Consider the following 22,062-nt stretch of genomic DNA (forward strand, 5'->3'; position numbering starts at 1 on the left):
AGCGCGAGGGACCGCCTTTGCGGCTGGGCAGTCGCCGCGTATCTAGACCACAGAAATGTGCAGCAGCATGCGCAGTGCAGTATATAGGATGCCGCCGTAAGCGGATGCCACGGCAGGATACAACGCATGATGCTGCTTCCATTACGACGGGATCACTGTAGCCTGCTTAGTTGGTACCTGAGCAACGCAACCGAAAACTGTTGCTGCTCGTGGCCTGCCCGGCCGGATAGTACAGCATGCTTCTAAGGAGCAGACGCCGCCTAAGAAAAGGGCAGGCAAGAGTAACAACCTGCATTATCCGACGTGGGTGCTGCACCCATCGGTAAACGTCTCTTAAGTTCTACGGCTGAAAAATCTACCAAAGCCGAGGCAGATGGGAATGAGTCCTGCCACTGTGGCCGTCTGCGGCCGACTGTTGGCACAAGCCACCTTTCCAAAATTGCATAGATGCATTCGCATACCAGTAAAGCACGAAGCAGACACTCTCTATTTGTCGAGACGCCCCTAAATTGACTGCGGGTGCACCGTTCCCATTGATCGGTCCGGCGCACTCGCCGTCCGACGCAACTCTGAATCCGCCTTTTGGGAAAGGAAGGCCCCAAGGCACCGTAGAGAGCTTTCATCCAGAGACGTTTAAGCTCTAGTTTCTGGCTGTGGCCAAAAACAAAACTGTGGCATTTAGAGAGGGCCCCTATTAGGAGCTTTGAACAGCGTCCGCGCCGGATGCTTCATCGGCATCTCCAGCACACAGCGCCCTCTTATAGCTGGTTTGTTGCAACTGCCTGTCTTGTTGCTGCAGCTCCTCTTCTGAGAATACCAGAACGTGCACCATCTGCTCCACTTTGTCCCTGAGAGTGAGGCATAAAGCATATTGCCTTCCAGATGATGCACATCTGAGATTCGTCTGTAATTTTTCATGCAGCTGGAGATCGCCAAACGCTTGACACCCCGAAGGAGCGCAAGCTCGCATTGCTGGACATCCCGACACAACCACCAGCGAACCATCAGAGCAGCCCCCATGACGCCTCAGGTACCTTATGGCTTGTTCTGTCTCGATGCAAAAGACGGCCCGGAGCACCTCGTACACTCCAAACCACCGCAGCGTCTCTCTAAAGCAGAAATGACACACACACACACATACATACACGCACATGCATACATACACAGCACAAACATACCCCAGCAGAAATAACACATACACACACATACATAAATATACACAGTCGCACACATGCACACACACAGTCACAGTCACAGCACAAACAGGATGGATCCAAAGCTGTTGTCCAAACCTCTGCGAGTGTAACCAACGACATCAGAACCCCTGTAGACTCCAACTGGTTCCTTAAGATGGAGGTGCCGTTGCAGAGCTGAAGGCTGTCGCTTTTGATTGCAGAGGCCGTGCGAACGCGGTTCGCGCTGTGCGCTGCTGCATGTGTCTCTAAAGATCGCGAACTCGGTGGGTGCCCACAAGCTGCCGCCTCCTAGTTCTCTACTGACCCCTCGGCTGCCGCTAGCTGGTCAAACGCGGTAGCGGCTTCAACGCGTCGAAGCTTACCGAGCGTGCGGGGAAGTGGCAAGAGCCGCGAGGCACTCTACTGCGAGGGTGCGGGCCCTCGGATCCGCAGCTGGCCCGTAGCTCGACGCCTGCACAGCCAAAAGGGAAAATGCATGTTGAAGGGTGGTGTTGCATGCATTCTATGGACAGCATATTGCCCTCGGCAGCAGTAAAGGGAGGCAGCCAGCACGTCAACTGGAAGCGCGACGGCCGAAAACACGAAGGGATCCTTACGTCGACTGCAGGATGAAGAAAGCGAAGCCTCTGCCGTTCTGTTATGCAGCTTTCCTGCAGGGCCTGCTGCTGCTGCTCCTGTGCCTGCTGTTGCCTCTGCTTTTCTTCCTCAGCGTCTTGAGCAGCGAGTTCGTCCTGCGCCGTTTTTCTTTGGGGGCTTCCTGGCTTGGGGTAGAGGAAAGTGCACAGAGCCAGCAGGAGGCGGCAGTCTTCTTCTGGGCGAGGTGGCTGGTCACTTTGCTGGAGCTGCTGCTCTTGCTGCCGCCTGCAGTGCTCTTCGACTTGCTGCTGCAGCTGCGCAGGGTCAGCAGGGAGCAGAAGGGCGTGGAGGTGTTCTCGGCAAGCGAGGCGCAACGCGAGGAGCAAGAAAGTCTCCTGGCAGAGGGGCGGCAAGTACCTCAGGAGGTCCCTGTGTGCACAGTCACAAACAGCGCAGACAAAGAAAACGGCGAAGCTGCTTCTAAGCTGCATAAAGGGGGGCTGAAGTCACAGATTCTAGCAGGCTTTGGAGAACCTGCGCCGCGGAGCGGTGCAGGCCGGGATGTCAGGACAGTCCAGAGAAAAGAAGGAGATGTGAGCCATTGAGGAAGAACGGCAGCGTGGCAGGGGTTCACACGCAGCCTTGAGGCTCCTGCCGCAGAGGGAGGTGCCACTGCAATGGACGCACATCAGCCGATTGACTGTCTGCATGCGCCGCGTCAGCAGAAACTCCACAGCCTGGTCGTTTGCCGTGACGTTCCGCAAAATGTGCAGCAGAAAAATCCCCTGTTCCTTCCAAAAAGTGGCTCTGCAGCAGGGAAAACGAATGGCTCAGGTCTAGAAGAGGAGTTCGCCACGTCCAGAGGGGGCTGGAGAACCCTTTTGCCTGCTGGGAGGAGACACTACACTGGAGGGAGGGGCTGCCAGCGAGCGGTCCATATACACACGAGGGGAAGGAGGCCTGAGAGGCTTGCTGTTCTCAGCGGAAGAAAGCCACGGCTAAAGAATGACGAACTTGGGATCACGAGGAGCATCGTGCAGCAGAAGCAGACACGGCAGCAAATGGTAGTCTGAAGCAACGCACACCCCTCAGCCATAAAGTCGAAATCGTCCCTGCAGCAAAAGGTTAGGGTTGGTGCATCGCGCCACAGCTGCATGCAAGCGAGAACGCACTTGAAGGCTTAGGAGGCTGGACTGCCTAGAGATGCTGTACGCAGCAGCAGCAGTAACATGCAGCCTGCTCAAGTAGCGTGCCGTCCTGAGAGGCTTACCTGGAAGTGGCAGGTGCGGAGAGAAGATGGCATCGAGCGCAAGCTTGTGTCGAGTGACGTTTGAAAGGAGCATCAAGCTGACGCCGAGGTGCAGGGGCACATCATCTTCGCCCTCACTGATGCTGTTTGAATTCGCGATCGGCTGTGTGCGTAGCTGCCGTTGTTGCTGCTGCTGCTGCCTCTTCAGGTTGTCGATAAGGACGTTTGTCATGTCCTTGTACTCCTGCAACATGAGGGCGGCTGCACGAAAAAGGCGCATACAGAGGCAGCCTGGGGGGATGCCTCCTTCCAGTTTTCTCCGAAATCTGCACAGGGGAGGGCACTATATCGCCCCCTGGCAGGTCTGTTTACTCGCCGCGTTTCCACAACCAGCAGTCGCAAACACATAAAGTTGACTCTCTCTCTCTCCACTGGACAGTATAGACGCACCCAGTTCTTCATTTGCAGTGAGGTTGATGAAGATCTCCGTGCTCATGGCAGAGAGAGAGCCCTCTCTACCGCCAATCAGGCGAAGAAGGCGCCGCAGAAGGCGTACTACGCGTTGAGACTGCTCCTGCTGGCGGCCTTGCTCCTCATCAGAGAACGCTCGAATGAGAAATTGGATGAAGTCCACATCACCACTGCAGTGCAGGAGCAGGGAGAGTACCTGCAGGAGGATCTTCGGTTGCTGCGGCTGTTCGAGCAGCTCCAAGAGCTCCATATAGGAACTCTCGGGGTTATCTGCCATCTTTACAGGAGCACCTCGAGAGTGTTTCTGCAGCCTAAACTGCTAGCCGCAAACAGCCAGTGCAACGCCCCAGACTCCAGAGGCAGTCCGTCCGCAGTGCAGGCACAAGGTACCTTCCGCGTGTGGCGGTTTCCCCCTGCAACGGCTGCAGCAGCAGGAGGCTATTAAACGGATTTTAAAGCTCGAAACATAGAAAACAAGGGGCAAGAACTGCAGCAGCAGCAGCCGGAATGCGTGAGAGAGGGTCTGAGGATGGGGCTGCTCTTGGAAGGGGATTCCAGGCTCACACTGCCTTCGTGGCGTTCTCTGCTGCTCTGCGTGTACTGAGGCCTTCAGGCACTCTGAACCCTAAGGGCTTTATAAGCAAACAGATCACGTCAGACATTTGAGAACAAGTTTCCTTAGCATTAGAAGAAGGACAGCCTTCCATTTGGGGGGTCCTTGGTGGTCAGCAGCAGCTCCTGCTGCTGCGGCGGCTGCTGCGGCTGCTGCGGCTGCTGCGGCTACAGCAGCCACAGATCCCTCCTATGACAGCAGCAGCCGCGGGCCCAGACCCCTTAAATTTTGAAACCGCGCTACTTTATTGGTGATTTACCCGGAGAGTCGAGAACCTAGTCATTGCTGCAGCGGCAGGAGCAGCAGCAGCACACGGCTGTTGCGCGGCTCTGCAGTCGGCCGCCTCAGCCTCAATTGCACAAGAACGACTTGCTGTAGCACATTGCAGCGGCATTGACTCGTTGCACTCATATATGTTCAGCAGTCTGTCGGAGTCTTGCAGTCAGCTGCCTCAGCGCTGCCTGCTGCTGCTGCTGCTGCTGCTACAGAAACCACGTGGCCACTGCTGCCGACTGCGGCCCCCGAGTGTCCATGCAGCGGCACCTCATGGGAGAGCAGCGCTTCCTGCTTGCATCCAGCATGCCTGTCACTGAAGAGCAACGCTGGGAGATGCGCCAGAACCCTCACGCGTGGCAGGAGCAGCAACAGCAGCAGCAGCAAGAGACCGAGCCAAGATGCGCACTGGAGCCGCAGGAGGTGTATCCATCATGCGTTCCATCCAACTACCACTACTATACCACCGAAAAACACGCGCTTCAACAAGAGCAACCACAGCTTCAAGTGTTGCCGCAGCGGCTACCCCAGCAGCAGCAGATGCAGCCAACCTGGTTAATGGAGCCTGCAGGGCCTGACCCTGCTGAAAATTTGCCGAAATGGACGACTGCCCCTCTGCAGTATTCTTTCGGTGCCCCTCTAATGTATGCACAGGAGCAGCAGCTTCAGCAGCTCCAGCAGCAGCAGCTTCAGCAGCTTCAGCAGCAGCACATGTTTCTGCAAGAAGAGCAGCCACCCCTGCAGTTGATGGCCACGCTGCAGCAGCAAGAACAGCGAATCCTTCAACGGGAGAAGCGTCTGCACTCTGCTGAGGTTTGTGCTGACTCTGCCGCGTATGCTGCAGCGGGAGCCGCATCAGCTTCCATGGCACCCGCCGCACAGACATCCCGCAGCGACTTGCTCCACAGAACACACGAGGCGTACCCCTTTCAGTCGCACCAACCACTGCGGCAGTGGGTGGAATGCCATACCCCGGATCGCAGAGCTCAGCTGCTGCCATTAGACACTTGCGTCACGGGCTGCGACCTGCCCACGGCCGCAGTCCGCCAACAGCAGCAGCAGCAGCAGCAGCAGCAGCAGCAGCAGCAGCAGCAGCAACAGCAGCAGCAACAGCAGCAACAGTCGCACGTGATTTCCGGCCGGCGGCCTCTACCAGCGACAGTGGCTTGCACGCCGTCCAGCGTGTTTGCGGGGCGTTTGGGAGGGGTGACTCGGGCAGTCGTCGTGGGGTGTACATACACTCGGCACAAGAACTACGGCCTTCGGGGCCCCGCGAACGATGCCCATTTGCTAGCGCATGCATTGGTGCAGCTGCTAAGGGTGGAGCCCGACAATGTGCTGCTGATGAGCGACGCGCTGCCGGACAGCCCTTACAGGGGCAGCAGCAACAGCAGCAGCGGCAGAGTGCTCAGGGGTTCTCAGCACACCTCAGACACCAAGCAGGCGAAAAGCCATGGCAGTGAGGCGAGTGGCAGCGCAGCGCCGCACCCTAAGGGCCTCGTACTGCACCCCACAGTTGATGTCTCAAAGCTGGAGGACCCCCAGCCCAATCCTTCTCCTCCAACGCAGCCAACCAAACAAAATATCTTGATGTGAGCTGCTTGCCGCTGCACGCTTCTTCTGTTGGCGCTGTGGCCGGTTCGACTTCGAGCTGCAGCGACGAGAGGCTGACAGGCGCTGCTTCCGCCTGCCTGCCTGTGTTGATCCAGGTCGTCGTTATTCTGCCTTGCCTTGCTCGCGCGTTGCTCGCGGGCTGCAGAACGAAAATCCTCGTGTGGCGAATTTGCTGTGCGGGGCTGCATGCAGAGCCTTGAATTGGCTTGTGCGAGACGCCATGCCGGGAGACAGGTGAGCTCCTTGAACGGCAGGAGCACAGGAGACGATCGCAAGCCTGAGGAATGCTTCAAAGCTCTGAGAACGAGGGCTGCCACATGCGGGGGCCGCCTTTTGCAATGAGCGCTTGGAGGGAGGCTTTTCTCGTTTCGAACGATCCTCAAACGCATGCATGCAAGCATGGGAACGCGTCGATTGCGTGTATGCGTTGGGCACTCGCGAGAGGGGCAATGGCGTGGTCTGGCTGCGGGTTGCAGCGCTCCCTCTGTGTGTACGTCTGCGTGTCTCTGAGTGTGCAGGCTGTTCTTTTATTTTAGCGGCCACAGCACCCAAGTCGATAACCTCTCTGCTTACGAAGGCGAAGGTGGGTATATGTGTATATTATATACACATATATGCTTACAGATAGGGCCCCTCCCCGTTTGGGGAGGCGTCGAGAGCAGAATCCCACAGGCTTCTGCCTTGGGGGCACCCCCCACTGCCACGCGCGCCTTAATTATACAGCGGGATCGCCTTTTTCTGGACAGGGTGAGACTGACTGTCTCTTCAGGGTATGACGAGGCCCTACTGCCAGTGGACTTTGATTCCTTGGGCAGCGAAGACGACGCCAACCTGTTGCTTACCACCCATGTCAAGGAAGTAGGGGTCGTGTACCGCTGCTGCTGCCTGCCTGCCTGCCTGCCTGCCTGCCTTCTCTCCTCCACTTGCCTAGAAGGCATTTGTCAGAGTCTTCTTCATGAGTCAACGGGACCTCATATCGGGTGGCTGAGGCTTGGAGCACTAAAATCTACGGTATCCCTGCCTCGCTTCTCGGGAGTTCGTTGGCTATGGACTGCCCATGCCGATTGCATTCTGCTGTTGCATGCTTTTCGTATGCAACGTCCCCGGAGGCGCAAGTTACCGTATTTCCCCCCCGAAATGCTTTTCGCACACCTTGGCTGCGACTGCGCCTGACTGTTGCGGCTGCAGGTGCTGCTGAGTGTGGCACCGCAAGTGCATGTCTGCATGATCCTTGACACTTGCGGGGGGCAGACGATTCTGGATCCGGCAGGCACCGGCAGCGTTTGGACGTTCATAAAGGGTAGGCTCCTCGCGCTGGTTTGATGTAGAAAGTCTGAGCGAAAACAGGAGACTGGCAGGAGCATATTAGGCCGCTAAATGACTCAGGCCCGTGCCTGGAATACCCGGAATATGCCAACCTAGTTATTCACCAGATTCTTAAAAGCTGTAGGGCCACGATCGTGTATGTCTACGCATGCTTTCTCTATGCGTCTGCCTTTCTGAAAGGCGATACCGCGCTATAAGCATGAATGAATGAATGGGAGGTGCTTCTGATCACGCATGTATCGCATCCTGCCTCCATCCGCACTTCACCCTATCTTCTGCCTATGAACTATGAGAACTCACGCAAGTATCCTGCCTCCATATATAGGCACATCACCCAATCGTCTGCATATGTATTATGGGAGTCTGTGCTGCCTTTTTCTGCCCCCTCCGGCTCTCAGAAGGCCGTCTTCTTTAGGGGTTAAGGGTGAAGTACAGTGAATGGACGTCTGCCGAGGGGGGTTCCTCGTGGCCCTTCGCTCTCGGCTGCCCCTTGATTTCTGAGCGTGTTTTGACATGCATTGAGAGAGTTGCATTTGTTGAGCATGCCTTTAACACCGGATGCCTCCACATCTTTAAGCCACGCTGCGAAGGGGCTTCGAAGGCCGGCTCTCTGCCGTCTGGTGCCTCCTCCGCGCTTCTAGTGGTGGGTTGGGTGCTATGGCAGCAGCAGGGAGAAGCTCCTTGCACGTGGATGCTGTTGGAGCTTTCTTGTCTCTTATGGTGCATGCAGGAGTGAAGCAGAAGGGCATCTGGCCCTTTTTGACAGATGCCACGAACCGCATGCAGCGCGCGAGATACGACTCTAAGGTTTGGATGGACCCAAGTAAGCCAGATCCTTCCCCTGGCCGCCTCCGGGTGCCTGTTCACAGGTGCTCTTGCGACACTGTTCGCTTACTCATGAGATGAGCTCATGAGATGAGACAAGCATGTTTGACCAGCCCTTCTTCTGCGGCTCTCAGTGAGGGCCGGAGGTGTGTGATGGTGTCCAGCTTGCTCCTCGTGTTCTGCGGCTCCTCCACATCGTTTTTTGCCGTGTAGCTGGGGCGGCCTGAAGTGGGTGGTGTACTTTCGAAATGCAGACATGCAAGCACAGCGCGTAAGGCCGCGCTACCTGCCGTGCTTGGAGATATCCTCTTCCCACGCAGTCAGATGCCCCGTCCTCTGTTCCTCGAGGCCTCTCAGCGGGTTCAGCAAGGCTTACCTCCTCGCCGCAGCACGTGAGCCGCCTTCATCCTCACTCTGCGCTTTCCAGAGAGTTCGCTGCTGCCTGCTTTTCAAAATCGAGGCCTTCCTCCGCATCGGCTGCTGCCTGTATATCGCCAACGCCGTGTCACTGCGGGGGGAAGGGGTGTCGGAGCGGCGACTGCTGCTGATGCCCCTCGTGTTTCTGCTCACCAGCCCGTCTTGCCTAGCTCTTGCGCGGTGTCTCACGCTGGCGCCTGTCAGCTCGCACTCGACTTTGTATTTGTTTAGCGGAGCAAGAAATTTGTTACGGCATCTTCTCGTGCATGTTCCGTGAGAGAGAGCCTTCGTTGATTGATGCCACGCTCTGCTTTTGTCCCGTATGGGTTCGCGGCTGCCTTGCACGGTGGCAGCCCTACTTCTCTGCATGCTCGCATACCCCCCCATGCCAGTGTCTAGACGCACTGCGCTCTGTCTGTTCCTTTGGTATCCGCACAGCGTGGAGTCAGGTGGCGGTGGAAGCTGCTTTACCCTCCATCGAATTGCCTGTCCGCCTTTCTCATGAAGGGCCCTTGGCCTTCGCTCCGAGCATGACAGCCTCTGAGGGGGGCAAGCCGGTTGTTCACGGTACGTGAGCTGCGCCTTCAAAGCGGCACTTTTCTGCAGTCGCATGGATGCGTTTATAGCGCCAAGGCGAGACCTGTGTTCTTGTGGGGGGACGACACAAACCCCATGCATGCACGCTTCCTCTACCTGTATGTACACCCCGCGCCTAGTCGCCGTATGCCCCTGGGCCTCGTAGCCGCACACTTCGTCTGACCCCACACCACGCTAGAGACCCTTGCGGCTTCGGTGCTAGGTGCTTGCTTTACCAGAGGCACGCCAAATTTTGTAGCTGCATGCGTCGCGCTGGGAAATCTCAATCCATCGCTGCGCTCCCTTCTGTCATCCGAGGCCTGTCCCGCCATCTCCCCCCCCCTGCCAATCGACTTCTTTTCCCGCAGCTCCTCAGTGCGTATTCGCCTTGTGCCACATGATTGCTCTATGCTGGATGCCTGTGCCTCTTGGTTTGCCAGGCGTGTTCACCTGGTGCCTCGTGTCTGTCCTTCTCAACCTCTTCGGCCCCGCCAACGCCTCCGGAGGGCGCCGTGTGTCGTACGAAGCTCTCATCGACCGTGTCAAGACACGCATCAGAGATCTAAAGTGGAAGTGAGGACAGAAGATGTAGCAAAGGCAATGGAGAGGGGAGGGGGGCGGGGGGGTTTGCAGCCTAGCACGCGTTTTCTAGCGTGCTACAAATCCATAAACTGGCACTGCGCTTGCATGCCTTCTCTCGTAGTCACACTGTCTATCAGCTCCAAATTACCTGTAGCACTCGCATCAGCGTCTATATATATATATATATATATATATATATGCGTGGGTACGTCCTTTGCTGCTGCGGTTCTGGCGCAGTCGCTTGTTTGCACTTGATCAGATGCCGGAGTTGACGGTGCACACTGGAGGAAACGCTTCATTCGACGACGCATTCTATTCGATTGGATGGCCCGCTGCCTTATCCCCTCCCTCCTCCCCCGCAGGCACCAACAGCACCGATGCCAAGCTGCGGCAGGGGGTGGCAGTTGCGGCAACTGCAACGGAGCGCCTCAGTGCCGCCTGCTGCACCGCACGGCCTGCTGCTGTCTCGAGTGTATATCCTTCGGCTCCTTTCAACACTAGATGCGTCGAGGGATACTCCTTTTTCGACCCGGAGAAGGCGTGGGCAGCCCTCACAGGCAGCGCCGGTCCAGGTTGTCGGAGCTTTCGCCGTTCCTCGTCAAGCGCAAATTACATCAACAGCTCTCTCCCCCCGTTGTCGCAGCAGCCTATGACGCAGCGTTTGCAGCAACAGATGCTGCACCAGACGCAGCCATACACTGCTGCAGACTGCTACCGCCTCGTGCAAGACAGGCAGGCTTCCGCCGACTCCGTCGCTTCCTATGACACTTTCGCTCCGAGGAAACCTCAGTCACCTGGAGCCACTACGGCGCCACACACTCATGAGGCTCAAGCCCCCGTCAAAAGCGAGAAGGCTGCTCTCCGTGAATCCCAGGACTGCGCGGCCAGCAGAAGCAGCGGAGACTCGCCCCTACCTCCGTTGGACCTGCGAGGAGGGCGAGACTCGGGGATGGGGTTCCTGTACACTCCGGGAAGCACTCTGCTATTGCCTCCTCAGAAAGAGATCCAGCCGTATGGCTATTCGTGCCGAGTGCAGGCAACCGCCGCAGGGGCCGTGCCCCAGCAGCAACCTCAGGCTGATCCGTTGGACACTAATGCGGCAGTAGCAGCAGCACGGGAGGCCTACGTTGTTGCGGCGTCGAAGCGCATCAGTGAAAAGGCCAATGCGGAAGCGGCGCTGGGTGCTGCCAGCAACGCCGCTTATCAGGCACACCTAAAAAAGCTACAGGATGTTGCACCTCAGGCGAGCGACCTTGGGCGATTGGTGAGGCAGCAGCAAGTAGCTGCGCAGCAGCAACAAGGAGGGACTCAAGGCACTTCGCTGCAGAGAGTAACTCCTGCAAACATCTCTAGACCTGTCAGAGTACCCACATACCAAGCTTCCGCCGTGCCAATCTATGAGGCAACACCCGACTAACATAGAGGTGCGAGGCGGCCGCGGCTGAATCGAACTAAATCTATGAGCTCTGGCTTTGCTTAATTAATAAAGAGATACATAGAGGACCAACACAACCAACGGTTCCACAGGCGAAAGTCTCAGCGTAGGTGGTGATTGCAGTAGATAGGCCCCCATGAGAGCTGGCCCTGCCGAGCAACATTCAGCTATAAAAGAGGGCACAAGAGATTGGAAGCCGTAGAATCTGCTTAAACAGGGGGCCCTGGGTCTGCAAAGCCCTTTCTATCTGCTATACAGCTTTACTTTCCAGCGCACCCATCTAACGGCGATGGCTAGAATAGGCATGGAGGGGGGTAAAGCGGCTAGAGGTAGTACTAACGACTTCTTCTTGTAGTATTAACCTCTAGAAGCCCCTTCCATGCAGAGTGCTTCTGCACAGGCACTAGGTGGTGGCCCAGACAATTCATGACCAGCGTCAACAAGTCTTCCAGATCAACCAGCCACCAGTTTGTCCCTTCCTGAGGGTGTTCAGCGTCAAAAGTGCGACAACATTGATTTTTGTAGAAGATTAAATACAATTTGGAAAAAGAATGATGCTAGAGATCTCGCTAATGCCGTTCGCCCTCGCTTGCCGAATGTATCGAGCTGCCCATCCCACTGGTTCTGCACGCTACGGACGGCGCAGAGCGTCTTGCGCTCCTTTGCCTTACTCACTGATTTGCATGTCTCTTAGCCTTCTACTCATTGATTTTCTCTATATTCTGCTGCGTTGTTCTCCTGTATGTTATCCTTCCTCACTCTTTCGTAATCTCACGGCGGCGAGCCGCTCGACCCCTGGGCCGCAGCGCGTCACTCGTACAGTATCGACGCTCTGCACATCAGACAAAGCCGTTCCCCGCATACTGCAGCTGGTTCTGGTATAACTCTAACTTCTAAAGGTCACCGGGAGGCTGCTCAATCCTCGAATGAACGGAAATGGTAAGACCGTTAGCCAGGCAGCGCCTGAGGACACGAGGAACATCCAGCGATACCCAGGGCAGCTCTGGGAAGATCCGCACCTCTAGAATAACAGACGCAAGCGCATGACTAAATACAATGGATGGCTGTCGCTGTTGTCTCACAGCTGGCGCGCCGGGATGACGCTCTTTGCAGCGCCTTCTACAGAAGGGCTCACGGCTCTAAAATTGCTGAAGTCACTCACCAACGGTATGGACTTCGTTCCAGTCCGTTCCCCCCGAACCCCTTTCTCCTCCAGCCGTGCATGTGTATGGCTGTGGGAAGGACGTAATGGGCAGTGCAGCAGCCTCCCACGAGTGGCTCGCCTGTCTGGACGCTCATAGAATCCCCTCTTTCGTGATCTTCTCGGTCACAAGGATCCATGCGCCATGAATAACTAAGGCGCTTGCCTCTTTTTGGCTCCTCTCTGCAGCTCTACCCTCCCGGCTTTACGCGGCTACGCGGCCTGCAACCGCCCATACCCTGGGGGTTCGAGTTCACCAGGCGCCTTCGTAAGTTCCGCCGTACAGGCTGGATGCGGCATGGAAAAGGCCTACAGGACTCAATTTATCCAGCTGTGCTAAGTCTCTGAGACTTTCACTCCTTTCACGCGTGTCAGGCTTGTGAGACCCTACGTGTACTGCGTGCTGTTCTTGAAGGCCGATGATGGGGGGAAGCAGGACTGGGAGTTCCTGTACAGAACGGTGAATGCGGAAAGAAACAGACTTGAATATGAAAACAAGGCGTAAGATTCAGCAAAGCGAGCACCCTCTGCAACAACAGCTGCACCCCTCACACCAACACGAGCAGCAGAAAAGTCTGGTGCTACGCCCAGGCCTATCCCCTGCGACTGTATACGCGTCTGCCTCGGGCACGAGGCTTATCACAGTGTATTGGATAATACATTAGCGTTCAGTTTCCTGATGTCATGTTTTGGCCTCGTTCTCTAAGCTTTGGCGGAGCTGATTCCTTACGGCCTTCCGTATCTCTTCTGCGCTTTTTGTGGATGCCAGAATCGGAGCAAGCTTTGACGCGCTCTTCCAAAAGGCGTACTCTGCTGAAGTACAGCTGCGTAACGTGCGGGTGAGGCACGACAACCGATTTCGCAAGCCTGTCGCTGATAACAGTGTAAAGCAACTGCCCCCTGCCCGTGTGTGCAGGAGGCAAGCGTCTGGCCACCACCTCCGCCTTCACTGTACTGCGTTCACCCATCTGCGAGACGCCGAGAGGGCTGCTTTTGATACTTTTCATCGCAAAGCTTTTTACCTATGCATTCTCGGTGCTGCAGGCATACGCTGCACGGTGCTCTGGGATGTACGCCCCTAACTTGTCGGACGTCAAGGAACTGGTGACGCTAGTCACCAATATACTCAGTCTTCTCGGAAACAGCGCCTCCGAACCCATCATTTCTCGCATTCCAGAGATCCTTGCGATGGTGTCCGACTGCCGGGTGGTGCGCTTACCCCGCGCGTGATGCGCTGACTGCCGTGCATCGGGTGGAAGCTGAGCCCTGTTTCTTTCTTTCTCTCACTTCTTGTGTATGGGCCAAACGCCGTACAGGGGTTGGAAGCGTAGTGCTGGGAAACAGGGAAACAATAGTGCCTGCAGAGGGGTTTAGGGTTTGGGGAGCCATGCTGCGTTGTCTGCGCAGCACGACAAGCGTCTTTACGCAGCTTCGGAGCAGCTCAAGCGGAAGGCGGGGGACTGTGGCCTGGCCGCCTCCACAGGCCCGGTGAGCGACTCTCCCGATGCCACGGCGATGGCTGTGTTTCTAGCTACCATCAGCGACCAATAGCGACAAGCTCCGTTCACCTCTCTGCTTGCTACGACTACCCTAGAAAGGCTTCGCACACATGCCACGCTAAGCAGCCCTGTTTGTTTGCTGATGAAATTCGCTGCGTCTTCCGCAGAGAGAGCAACCGCGTACAAAGTTTGGCTCCGATGGAGGTAGGAGCACTAGCTGTGGCTGCCTCGAAGAGGTGCTGCTTGGCACCTCCTTTGAATGAGGATCTCTGCTCTAGGGTCTCAAGAGTACCGGGTTGATGCAGTTGCCCATCAAAGACGCGGCAATAGACACGCAAGGGCACTTGTGCACTGTGGATGGTTTGTGTGAGCACGATTTGTGCCTCAGTCAGCGCGGATTTGCGCTGGCTAGTGGCAGCCACGAACGATGACTCTTGGCTCGAGATGAGCGACAGGTATTTTTGCGCTTGGCTTCAAGCCGCTGAAATGTGGTGGCCTACTGGGTCTTCCATTCTCTTGCGTGCACTGGGGATTTGTGATTGTATCTACCGCCGTATGGGCACTGCCACTTGAAATGAGCGTATCACGTTTCCTTTGCTTTATGCGAACTCTGCACGCACTTTTAAAGCTAATTTTGATGGAGGCGTTGGACAGTGCTCTGGAGCGCCACCTCATCCGAGCCTCGATCACTCTTGGCAACGGATTGGAGATATGGCCCCTGGATATCTGCATGCCTACACATCTGGCCTGTCTTTTGGGCTTGCATCATCTGCGGAGCAGCCGTGTACTGATCTCTGTATGATCTGGCGGGCCTACTGATCAGGAAGATGAATAGTAACTCCCAAACTTGACCGGTATTTCTGCTTAATGCCCCTTACGCTGATTTATAACAGGTGGGATGTCAGCCCTCTGGACTTGCGATGGCTTGCCGTGGCGACCAACGACAGATCTTGGCTCTTGAACAGATTTGTGTGGAAGCGGAGTCCGAGAGACCTGCAATGGCTGGCTGTGAACACGTATAGAAGGGAGTGGCTGCTTTTGGGGGGTAAGACAAACCCAGATATTCTTTCCAACATGTGTCAGCAGGTGCAGCTTGTAATCCTGCTACCTTTGATCACTAGAAGCAATGCCATGGCGCCACGCATTTTCTCGAGCGTCCTCACCGGCAGCAGCTTGATGCTCCATGCGCATTTTGGCTTATATGGAGCCCAGCGATCCTTTCCGTTGCAACTGTGTTTGCGCAATTTTAGCATCTGACCGCTGGCAGTCGACTCCTCCAGCGATAAAGCTGAGGGCGATCCAGGCTCAAGACCCAAGCATCGTGAGGCCGACATTGACAGAGGCTGTGCACTACAAGCTGGACGCTCAAATTCGATCGGATATCCAACGTGAAGGTACGGGGAAAGCGCGGGTACTTTTAGAAAGCCATATGGTGCTCCGGCTGCTGTAGCTCCTGGTGGGCCTACCATCTTACCTGCTAGTGACGGAGCAGTTTTGGCTCCAGCCCACGTAGCACTCCGGCGATTGTCTCGAATAAGTCCACGGCTATCACTGTCAGGAAGCGATTTTCAGAGAGGAGGACGTTAAGCCTACTCCTCTTCAAGTTTTGTGCGCTGGGTATGATTTTCGCCCTTGACTAGAAGCAGCTCTAGATGTGGGTGTAGGTGCCATGTGATTGTGATTTGCGTTGACCTTTCTGGTTTCAGTGGCTGCTCGTAAAGAGACCATGTTCTCAGACAAGGATCGGCAGAGAGAGGTTGTGTACTCTCCCGAAGAGCCCGTACTCACTGCGGCCGATGTAACCGCCATGCCGGAGGAGCGTAAGCCCTTCTCTAGTCTTACCACCCCTGATAAGCCAAGTTCACAAAGCAAGGCACCAACGTTCCCGAAACAGGGGACCGTGCCAGCCACCCAACCGCCGGTACCTAATAGCTCCCCTCCCCCTACTACCCCGTTCACTCCCAAGACAGGCAGTATACCGAGGAAAGCACCTGAAGCCGAGCAAAAACAACCTTCCGACCTCCCGGGTCCTGGGGGTCCCAAAGCAGCTCCAGCAGCAGGCAAAAGCCTCCCGGGGAAAGCAGGCGCCGCGGCTGGAGCCAAAACTGTTCCGTCTCCAGCAGGTAAGAAAGATGGCCCACCAGGAGCTAAAGCAGCCGGAGCACCTGCAGCCACAGCGGGGGGCCCCCCAGAGGCAAAGGCAGGGCCTCCTGGTGTCAAGACCTCTGCGGCCTCTAAGCAAACGGCTGGTGCTCCCCCCGCTTCCGGGACAGGAGCTCCCTCAGCGCCGCCTGAGCCAGCAAAAGAGGGCGCTTCAAAAGGCAAGTCAGCTGGCCCCCCGACAAGTAGGACTGTGCCTTCCGTCACAGCAAAGCCACCAGCTTCCCCTGCTCCCCCCGGCAAAGCGCCGAAACCACCAAGTGCAGGAGGACCACCGGGAGCTCCAGATTCCGCATCTCCAGAAGCTAAGGGCAGCGGGGCAGGAGACTCCAGCAAAAAGGCTCCAGGTGCGCCCCTGACAGCCCCGGGAGCAGCTACAGCCAAAAGTACAGTAAAATTCTGCCTCTCCAGCGTACATCACCTGCATCTCTCCTGATGAGTTAGCGACAGCGTCTCTGAACTCCTCCATATTGATACCTGCATGTCTGCATCCGTACATGCCAGCAGCACACATTGAAAACAGCAAGCTTGTCCTTGTGATCCTGTGCCAGCTGCAGCACCTCCAAAGGCTCCTTCCGCAGGTAACTCTAATCTGCTCTCGAAGGCTCCTACTGCTCCACCTACCGGCCCCTCCCAAAGCAAGGCTGAAGCGCCTTCACCTACAAGTGGCTCACCCCCAACCGGCAAGTCCTCTATTTCCTCAGGGCCACCTGCTGATAAAGCCGGACCACCATCAAAGCCCACGGGCCCTCCTTCGTTGCCGAAGGGCCCAGCAAGTCCTGGCCCCCCCAAGGATAAGGCGCCGTTGCCACCATCGAAGGATAAAGCCGCTCCTCCCCCACCCAGCAAACCAGCTGCACCACCACCTCCTGGTAAGGCCTCACCCGCACCAGCTGCCGGCATGGGAGCACCTCCCGCGCCTCCACCAGGGGGCAAGGCTCCTCCGGCTTCAAGCGAAGAAGCCCCCAAGCTCCCGCCAAAAGCTGCAAAAGCACCGCCGAGCCCTCCAGACGGCAAGCCCTCGCCGCCGTCGAAGAGCGGTGCGCCCGTACCGGGCCCCCCGAAGAAGGCCCCAGGCGTGAGTAACACTCCTTGAACTAGAGCTGAGTCTAACAGCAGCAGCTGCTAAAGTGGGAAATGCTTCTACTACTTGCACCTCCTCAAAGGTGATGAGCTACAAACACAGTAACCTACTATGCTCTATGGGGCAGCTCAGTGTTTGTGTGCGTGTAAGCTTGAATGCACTGTGCTTATCCTTGTCACGCGTGATGCTGTGGATCTTAGGCGAAGTTGCCAGGAGGAGTGCCTGCGAAGCTGCCACCAGCTCCTCCTAAACCCAAAGCTTAGAAACAGTAATCGAAGATATCATTTTCCAAGGCATTCTGGCCGGAGGGATGCCAAGAAGGAAGTTCAATATGGGTTGCTTGCTCCGTTAGGAGCTGATGTCCAGCTGCAGCGACAAGCTGTCTCTGGGGAGATCTTTGTAGTGCGCCTGAAGCGGGTCAATAAGGGCACTACACAGCGAAGGGCCGTAACAGAGGTTTACCAAGGGCGTTTTTCATTGCCGTTTTCCAGCTCTGAGCGTACGCCCTGCTCAGTCAACTTGTACCCTTTAATTTGTTTCGCCACACGACAAGCATTCATGGTGTCACATGGTTTCTTTTTGATTTACACAGCCTCGAAACCTATTTGAAAGGGAGTGCAGAGGGGCTCCCGCTGCGCTTCCGTACAAATAGGTGTTGAGGCACTTCGCAGGCATTGGATTGACCGGTGTAGGTTCAAGGTGGCTTTGCAATATATGCATGGCATTAGGTGGCCCCTGGGCCAGTCTTATGTCATGCGCTGGCTGCGTCTTTGTAATTCAAATCTGCTAGCTGATTTCATGCTGGAATACTATGCAGAGTGAGGGTTCCAAGCAAATTTGCAAGCGTGTAGCCTCCATTCTTATGTACAGATGCAATAGGAGGGGTAGTTGCATCGCTGGTAGACAAACCATCCGATTACGAAGAATGAGGGAAAACCCCACAATCCACTAGAGAGTCAACAGAGGTGATGGGACGCATTCTGGCTGCTACCTCTGAGTCACCAATTTTCTTACCGCCTGTTAATATTGGAACTCTGTGACGTGCCCTTCACACGCATCTATGTATGAGCGTGCTGAACGAAAGTATCAGTACTTATATTCCACCTAATCTTATGGTTCTCTGCCGTGATTTTCAGGCAATCAGTATCATTATCCCCGGGAAAAGGTGCATCTTAGCGGCATTATGCTTTGTGTGTTTTCCTTTGTGAGATGTGAACTACACTGTGCTGTAACAATAGTTCAGAGATATCAAGAGGTACTCGCTGAGCTGCCTTCCAAATAAACAAGATAAACTTATTGATCGGTTGTTCCTGGTTGCGCTCGTGAGTAGCAAAAAACAGCCCTGAGGCTAGTTATCTGACCCTCCCTCTGTGATGTTTGAGCTACGGCCCCCATCAATAATGTTTGTCGAAGAAGAGGCTCAGCGCGGACAAGACAACTTATCTAGCAGCGTGCACTTTCGCGAATGCCCACTATCTCGGCTCCATATGCTGCTTTCAGGTGTTCTACTTGATGTACCATAAGAAAAATTCGCGTCCTTACTGCTTCTCATACATATTCAAGTATGTGGAGGACTGAAGCCCTTAAAGCATACGGTATCATTCTTTTCTATACAAGGGAGCTCTGATTTGATGGTGCAAATATTGCTTCGCATTTGTTGGGGCAAGACAGTGGGACCCACATTCAGGAGGTGCTACCAGTGAACCCGAACCAGAGGAGAAGCAACACATGCCACGACCTTCCTTTCAAGCCCAGATAAGGGCGCTGTCCTAAAAATCTCATAAATCGTCTCATGCATTTTTCGATTAGTGGGTGCATGGTACCTCTAGTGAAGCTTCTAGAACGTACTCCCCGTTTCCTCCATGCATTGAGCGCAAAGCCCAAAAGAGCTGACTACGAGGACACAGTAAATAGGGGCTGCGTACTGCTCTCTGAATGCTGGATCTGAAGGAAAGAGCAGCACAAGGTGGACCGTTAAGCTGCACACAACACGGCAGCACCGGCAAGCGTCTTATTACAGTTACGTAGCAGAAGCTTGCCGCATTGCCTTTTATCAGCCTCTAGGTACCACTCAGAAACCTCATTTGCACTCGGCTACATAGTAAATCCCTTTCTCAGAGGCCTCTTTTGTTTCTTTCCTTGGAAAGATAGGCTACAGGGGGAAGTGAGTGCTCGAAATTGGCTTCCCAGGGGTAGTTGTGGCACCAGAGATCAGCTTCCCTCTTTGGTGGTGCTTTACGCTGCTGGGAGCCCGCATTTAACCGTGTAAGTGATCTCATGCGCAGGCTCCCTTCGTGATTTAGTCATTATGCTGTACAAACTGGGCCATAGAAGATGCAATAGCCTATAATTAAAGTGACTCCAATGCCCCGCTATCCAAATCTTGTAAGTGACCTCAGTCACAGGCTCCTTCGATGATTCAACACACTATGCCGTACAAACTGGGCCATAGAAGATGCGTACCATAGCTTAGAGTTGTTTCAATGCCCCGTTATCAAAATGCAATGCACCCTTCCTCCGATGAAGGCGCATCCTAAGACATAGCGCCTCCCCGCATGCATTCAGGAGCGCTTGAGCCACAGGCCGAGGCCCCTCGAAGCCCATACTTCCTGCAAAATCCCTGGTTTCTGCCTATTGGCGTTTGTGCTTGTTTGAAGTCAACTTCAATATATTTCGAAATTAGGGAGGCACCACGGCCACCCTCCGAGCATCCTTCCTACAGGGGCTTGGGAGCTCTGCCTCTGGATTAACTACGCTATTACAAGAAGCCCTTCTGTTGGTGGACGTTTCAATCTGATTTTCCTGTGTACGTGCATCGTCTGCTCTTGGCCTGGAAAAACTAGCGACTGCGCAAAGCCTCTGGTGTTTCTCCTACGGCCTGTTCCTTCCGCTGCCTCCTTGGCATTTTGGTGTGTGCCGGCGAACTTCGAACAAAAAAATTTTTGGCTAACTGGTCTTTTGAAGCGTCTCTATTGCACGTGGCTGCTCTCTGTCATCTCGCGGCGGGCATTGAAGGTATCACCCGCCTCGCCTATCCTTCTCCTTCTTCCTGTCCATTTGACTTGCTTTTGTCTGTATTTGGGGAACACGAATCCGTATCTGCTTCATTTTAAGGCCCACCATTGCAGCGGCGTCCCCTGTCTTATGCTTCACCCCTACACGTCTTTCGGTGCTCTACTTGATCAAAAATGCCAAACTCAGGGGCTACTGACGGTGGTGACACTGCAACGGGAATGAGAGGTCAGCTACTTCTATCCTTAGTACACCCTTTGCCGCAAGCTGCTGGAATGCTAGCAAGCCCTGGCGATTGGCTCGCATGGGCATACCAAACTGCTCAGTAGACTGAAGAAGGAGGGTTTCAGGACGCCATATTGGCTTTTTGTTGGAATTTCTGATTTCTCTTTGCCTTTTCCTCTCTTCTTCTGCCGAATTTCGCGTGTGTCTGCCTTCTCACTGCTGCTACGCGTCTTCACGACGTCTTTTACGTGCTGAAGCCTGACGCGTGTCCCTCTGTAGGTAAGCGCCTTGCCTGTTCCCAAGGCTCACTGTGCCCTTAGTGCCCCTCGTACTGTACGTGTGCGAGTGTGTGTTTTTTCTCAGACACACGCCTGTCTAAGCGCAAGTCGATAGACACGGCATCTTCAGGGGACGTGGCGAGCTTAGCCGCAGAGGCTGTAGCGAAGCGGGGCAGGCGTCCTACCAGCGGAGCAAAGAGCCCTGGCGTGGGAACGGCCGTTCCATACGTTGTGGAATCAGCTGTTAATGGCCATCCGCATCTGCCCCCGAGGCTGAGCCACCTCCCAGTGCATAGAGGCTCAGACTCCGAAAGCAGAGAAGCCATTATTCGATCGGAGATACCAAAGTCTGTCGTGAAGGTAAGCGAACTCTGGAGCCTCCTTCTGCTGTATGCGCGGGCTTTTCTGGCCAGCCGATCGATAGTATGTGGTCTGCCCTTTGTTACCCATCAGCCGTGACGGTTTGTCCTCGCGACATCTATGGGGCGTGCTCTTTCTACTTCGTTCTTGCGTGGCCCTTCGCATGTGTCTTTCTCCCTCCCGTCTCACGATCGAAAAACAGGAACGCGCTGTAGTTGGCTCGCTTTGTGTCTTTTACGAGGATCGCTTCCCAGCGAATGCCTTTTATGTGTACTATGTTTGTGGATGTGTGTGTGACCTCTCTCTCTTTCCATGCCTTGTTTTTCTTTTTTCGCAGGTGTTTTGCACGCATTGCGAGCCAAACTACAGCCAGCCCTGGACTACCCGGCGTCAGACGAGCTCTACGAGCACAGGCTTCGTGACGGTGGACGCTGGGGGTTCACACTGCATCTTGACGAATGCCCACTCAGTGGATAATGCAGCAGTCGTCCAGGTGCGCGCTTGTAGCTGCCCTTAATCTCTACATGGCACGCGAGGAGAGGGGAGGGTCTTTTCGAATGGCATAGGAGGGCACTGCAGCCACGCCTTGCCGTGCAGCTGCAGCGTTGCGCTGACTCCGCCAGGGTGTGGCTTTCGTGCGGGATGCTATTTTGCTGTGTCGGTCTGTCAGTCGCACTCATCTATACAAATACATAGACACATATATATTATTCAGTTACCTGTGGCTCCTTTAGTCCTGTATAGACGTTTTGTGGCTCCTTTCCGTCTGCTGTCTTCTTTTCTCGTGCTGTCTTCTCGGGCTTGGCCGTTCAGTTTTTAACTTCGTTGAGTGAATTATACGATTCGGATGATTTTGCACTCCATCGCACCGGGGCTGCATGGCTGATGATGTTTTTCCGGTAGAGAGCCAGGGGGGGGGGGGGGGGCCCCGGAGGCGGAGGGGAGGGGCGGCACCTCCGGCAGTATTCTCCTTTTTTCTTTCATTTCTTTTCGTTGTGGCCTACACTGCACCCTGTTTTCGCTCTTCTTGTTAGTTATATCCGCGGCCTGGTTTGCCCTGAGCCATTCGGGGGTTGTTCTCCTGATTATT

General features: G+C 55.3%; 4 protein-coding genes across 4 annotated transcripts; 3 read left to right on the top strand and 1 right to left on the bottom strand.

The window, feature by feature from the left end:
* Positions 1–694: 694 nt before the first annotated feature.
* Positions 695–5,378, bottom strand: LOC34623641 (Holliday junction resolvase MOC1, chloroplastic). The gene is made up of 7 exons (XM_026337650.1): positions 5,115–5,378; positions 4,733–5,081; positions 4,365–4,477; positions 4,226–4,294; positions 3,581–3,610; positions 3,043–3,217; positions 695–1,047 (listed from the first exon to the last, which is right to left on the bottom strand). Exons 1-7 carry the CDS (start codon positions 5,376–5,378, stop codon positions 695–697), a joined length of 1,353 nt encoding a protein of 450 aa, XP_026193435.1.
* A 931-nt stretch (positions 5,379–6,309) lies between these two features.
* Positions 6,310–11,135, top strand: LOC113147364. The gene is made up of 10 exons (XM_026337651.1): positions 6,310–6,429; positions 6,617–6,714; positions 7,029–7,107; positions 7,181–7,292; positions 8,049–8,173; positions 8,357–8,499; positions 8,665–8,779; positions 9,010–9,127; positions 9,577–9,709; positions 9,956–11,135. The coding sequence occupies exons 1-10, from the start codon at positions 6,310–6,312 to the stop codon at positions 11,133–11,135; spliced, it is 2,223 nt and encodes a 740-aa protein (XP_026193436.1).
* Positions 11,136–12,401: 1,266 nt separating this feature from the next.
* On the top strand, positions 12,402–17,109 carry LOC113147365 (basic proline-rich protein-like). Its single transcript, XM_026337652.1, has 11 exons — positions 12,402–12,430; positions 12,730–12,855; positions 13,124–13,193; positions 13,399–13,563; positions 13,762–13,842; positions 14,021–14,057; positions 14,242–14,308; positions 14,747–14,898; positions 15,104–15,247; positions 15,560–16,399; positions 16,565–17,109. The coding sequence occupies exons 1-11, from the start codon at positions 12,402–12,404 to the stop codon at positions 17,107–17,109; spliced, it is 2,256 nt and encodes a 751-aa protein (XP_026193437.1).
* Positions 17,110–20,285: 3,176 nt separating this feature from the next.
* On the top strand, positions 20,286–21,489 carry LOC34623639. Its single transcript, XM_026337653.1, has 3 exons — positions 20,286–20,411; positions 20,655–20,972; positions 21,310–21,489. The coding sequence occupies exons 1-3, from the start codon at positions 20,286–20,288 to the stop codon at positions 21,487–21,489; spliced, it is 624 nt and encodes a 207-aa protein (XP_026193438.1).
* The last annotated feature ends 573 nt before the right edge of the window (positions 21,490–22,062 follow it).

This window comes from Cyclospora cayetanensis, unplaced genomic scaffold, assembly GCF_002999335.1.
Source record: "Cyclospora cayetanensis isolate NF1_C8 unplaced genomic scaffold, CcayRef3 CcayRef3_contig_199, whole genome shotgun sequence".
Lineage (NCBI taxonomy): Eukaryota > Apicomplexa > Conoidasida > Eucoccidiorida > Eimeriidae > Cyclospora > Cyclospora cayetanensis.

What these genes read in the sequence shown, in the direction of transcription:
- LOC34623641 (XM_026337650.1), bottom strand. Translation starts at nt 5,378, where the DNA reads ATGGCAGCAGCTGAGCTCTGCGATCCGGGGTATGGCATTCCACCCACT. An exon ending in TGTTGCTGCTCCTGCCACGC is followed by an intron (nt 4,478 to 4,732) that starts GTGAGGGTTCTG and finishes AATGTGCTACAG; the next exon opens with CAAGTCGTTCTTGTGCAATT. An exon ending in AGCAGGAGCAGTCTCAACGC is followed by an intron (nt 3,218 to 3,580) that starts GTAGTACGCCTT and finishes CTGAAGAGGCAG; the next exon opens with CAGCAGCAGCAACAACGGCA.
- LOC113147364 (XM_026337651.1), top strand. Translation starts at nt 6,310, where the DNA reads ATGCGGGGGCCGCCTTTTGCAATGAGCGCTTGGAGGGAGGCTTTTCTC. An exon ending in GGGCAAGCCGGTTGTTCACG is followed by an intron (nt 9,128 to 9,576) that starts GTACGTGAGCTG and finishes TTGGTTTGCCAG; the next exon opens with GCGTGTTCACCTGGTGCCTC. An exon ending in ATCAGAGATCTAAAGTGGAA is followed by an intron (nt 9,710 to 9,955) that starts GTGAGGACAGAA and finishes GTTCTGGCGCAG; the next exon opens with TCGCTTGTTTGCACTTGATC.
- LOC113147365 (XM_026337652.1), top strand. Translation starts at nt 12,402, where the DNA reads ATGGGCAGTGCAGCAGCCTCCCACGAGTG. An exon ending in CTTGAATATGAAAACAAGGC is followed by an intron (nt 12,856 to 13,123) that starts GTAAGATTCAGC and finishes TGTGGATGCCAG; the next exon opens with AATCGGAGCAAGCTTTGACG. An exon ending in TACAGCTGCGTAACGTGCGG is followed by an intron (nt 13,194 to 13,398) that starts GTGAGGCACGAC and finishes TCGGTGCTGCAG; the next exon opens with GCATACGCTGCACGGTGCTC.
- LOC34623639 (XM_026337653.1), top strand. Translation starts at nt 20,286, where the DNA reads ATGCCAAACTCAGGGGCTACTGACGGTGGTGACACTGCAACGGGAATG. An exon ending in CAAGCCCTGGCGATTGGCTC is followed by an intron (nt 20,412 to 20,654) that starts GCATGGGCATAC and finishes CTGTGCCCTTAG; the next exon opens with TGCCCCTCGTACTGTACGTG. An exon ending in TACCAAAGTCTGTCGTGAAG is followed by an intron (nt 20,973 to 21,309) that starts GTAAGCGAACTC and finishes CTTTTTTCGCAG; the next exon opens with GTGTTTTGCACGCATTGCGA.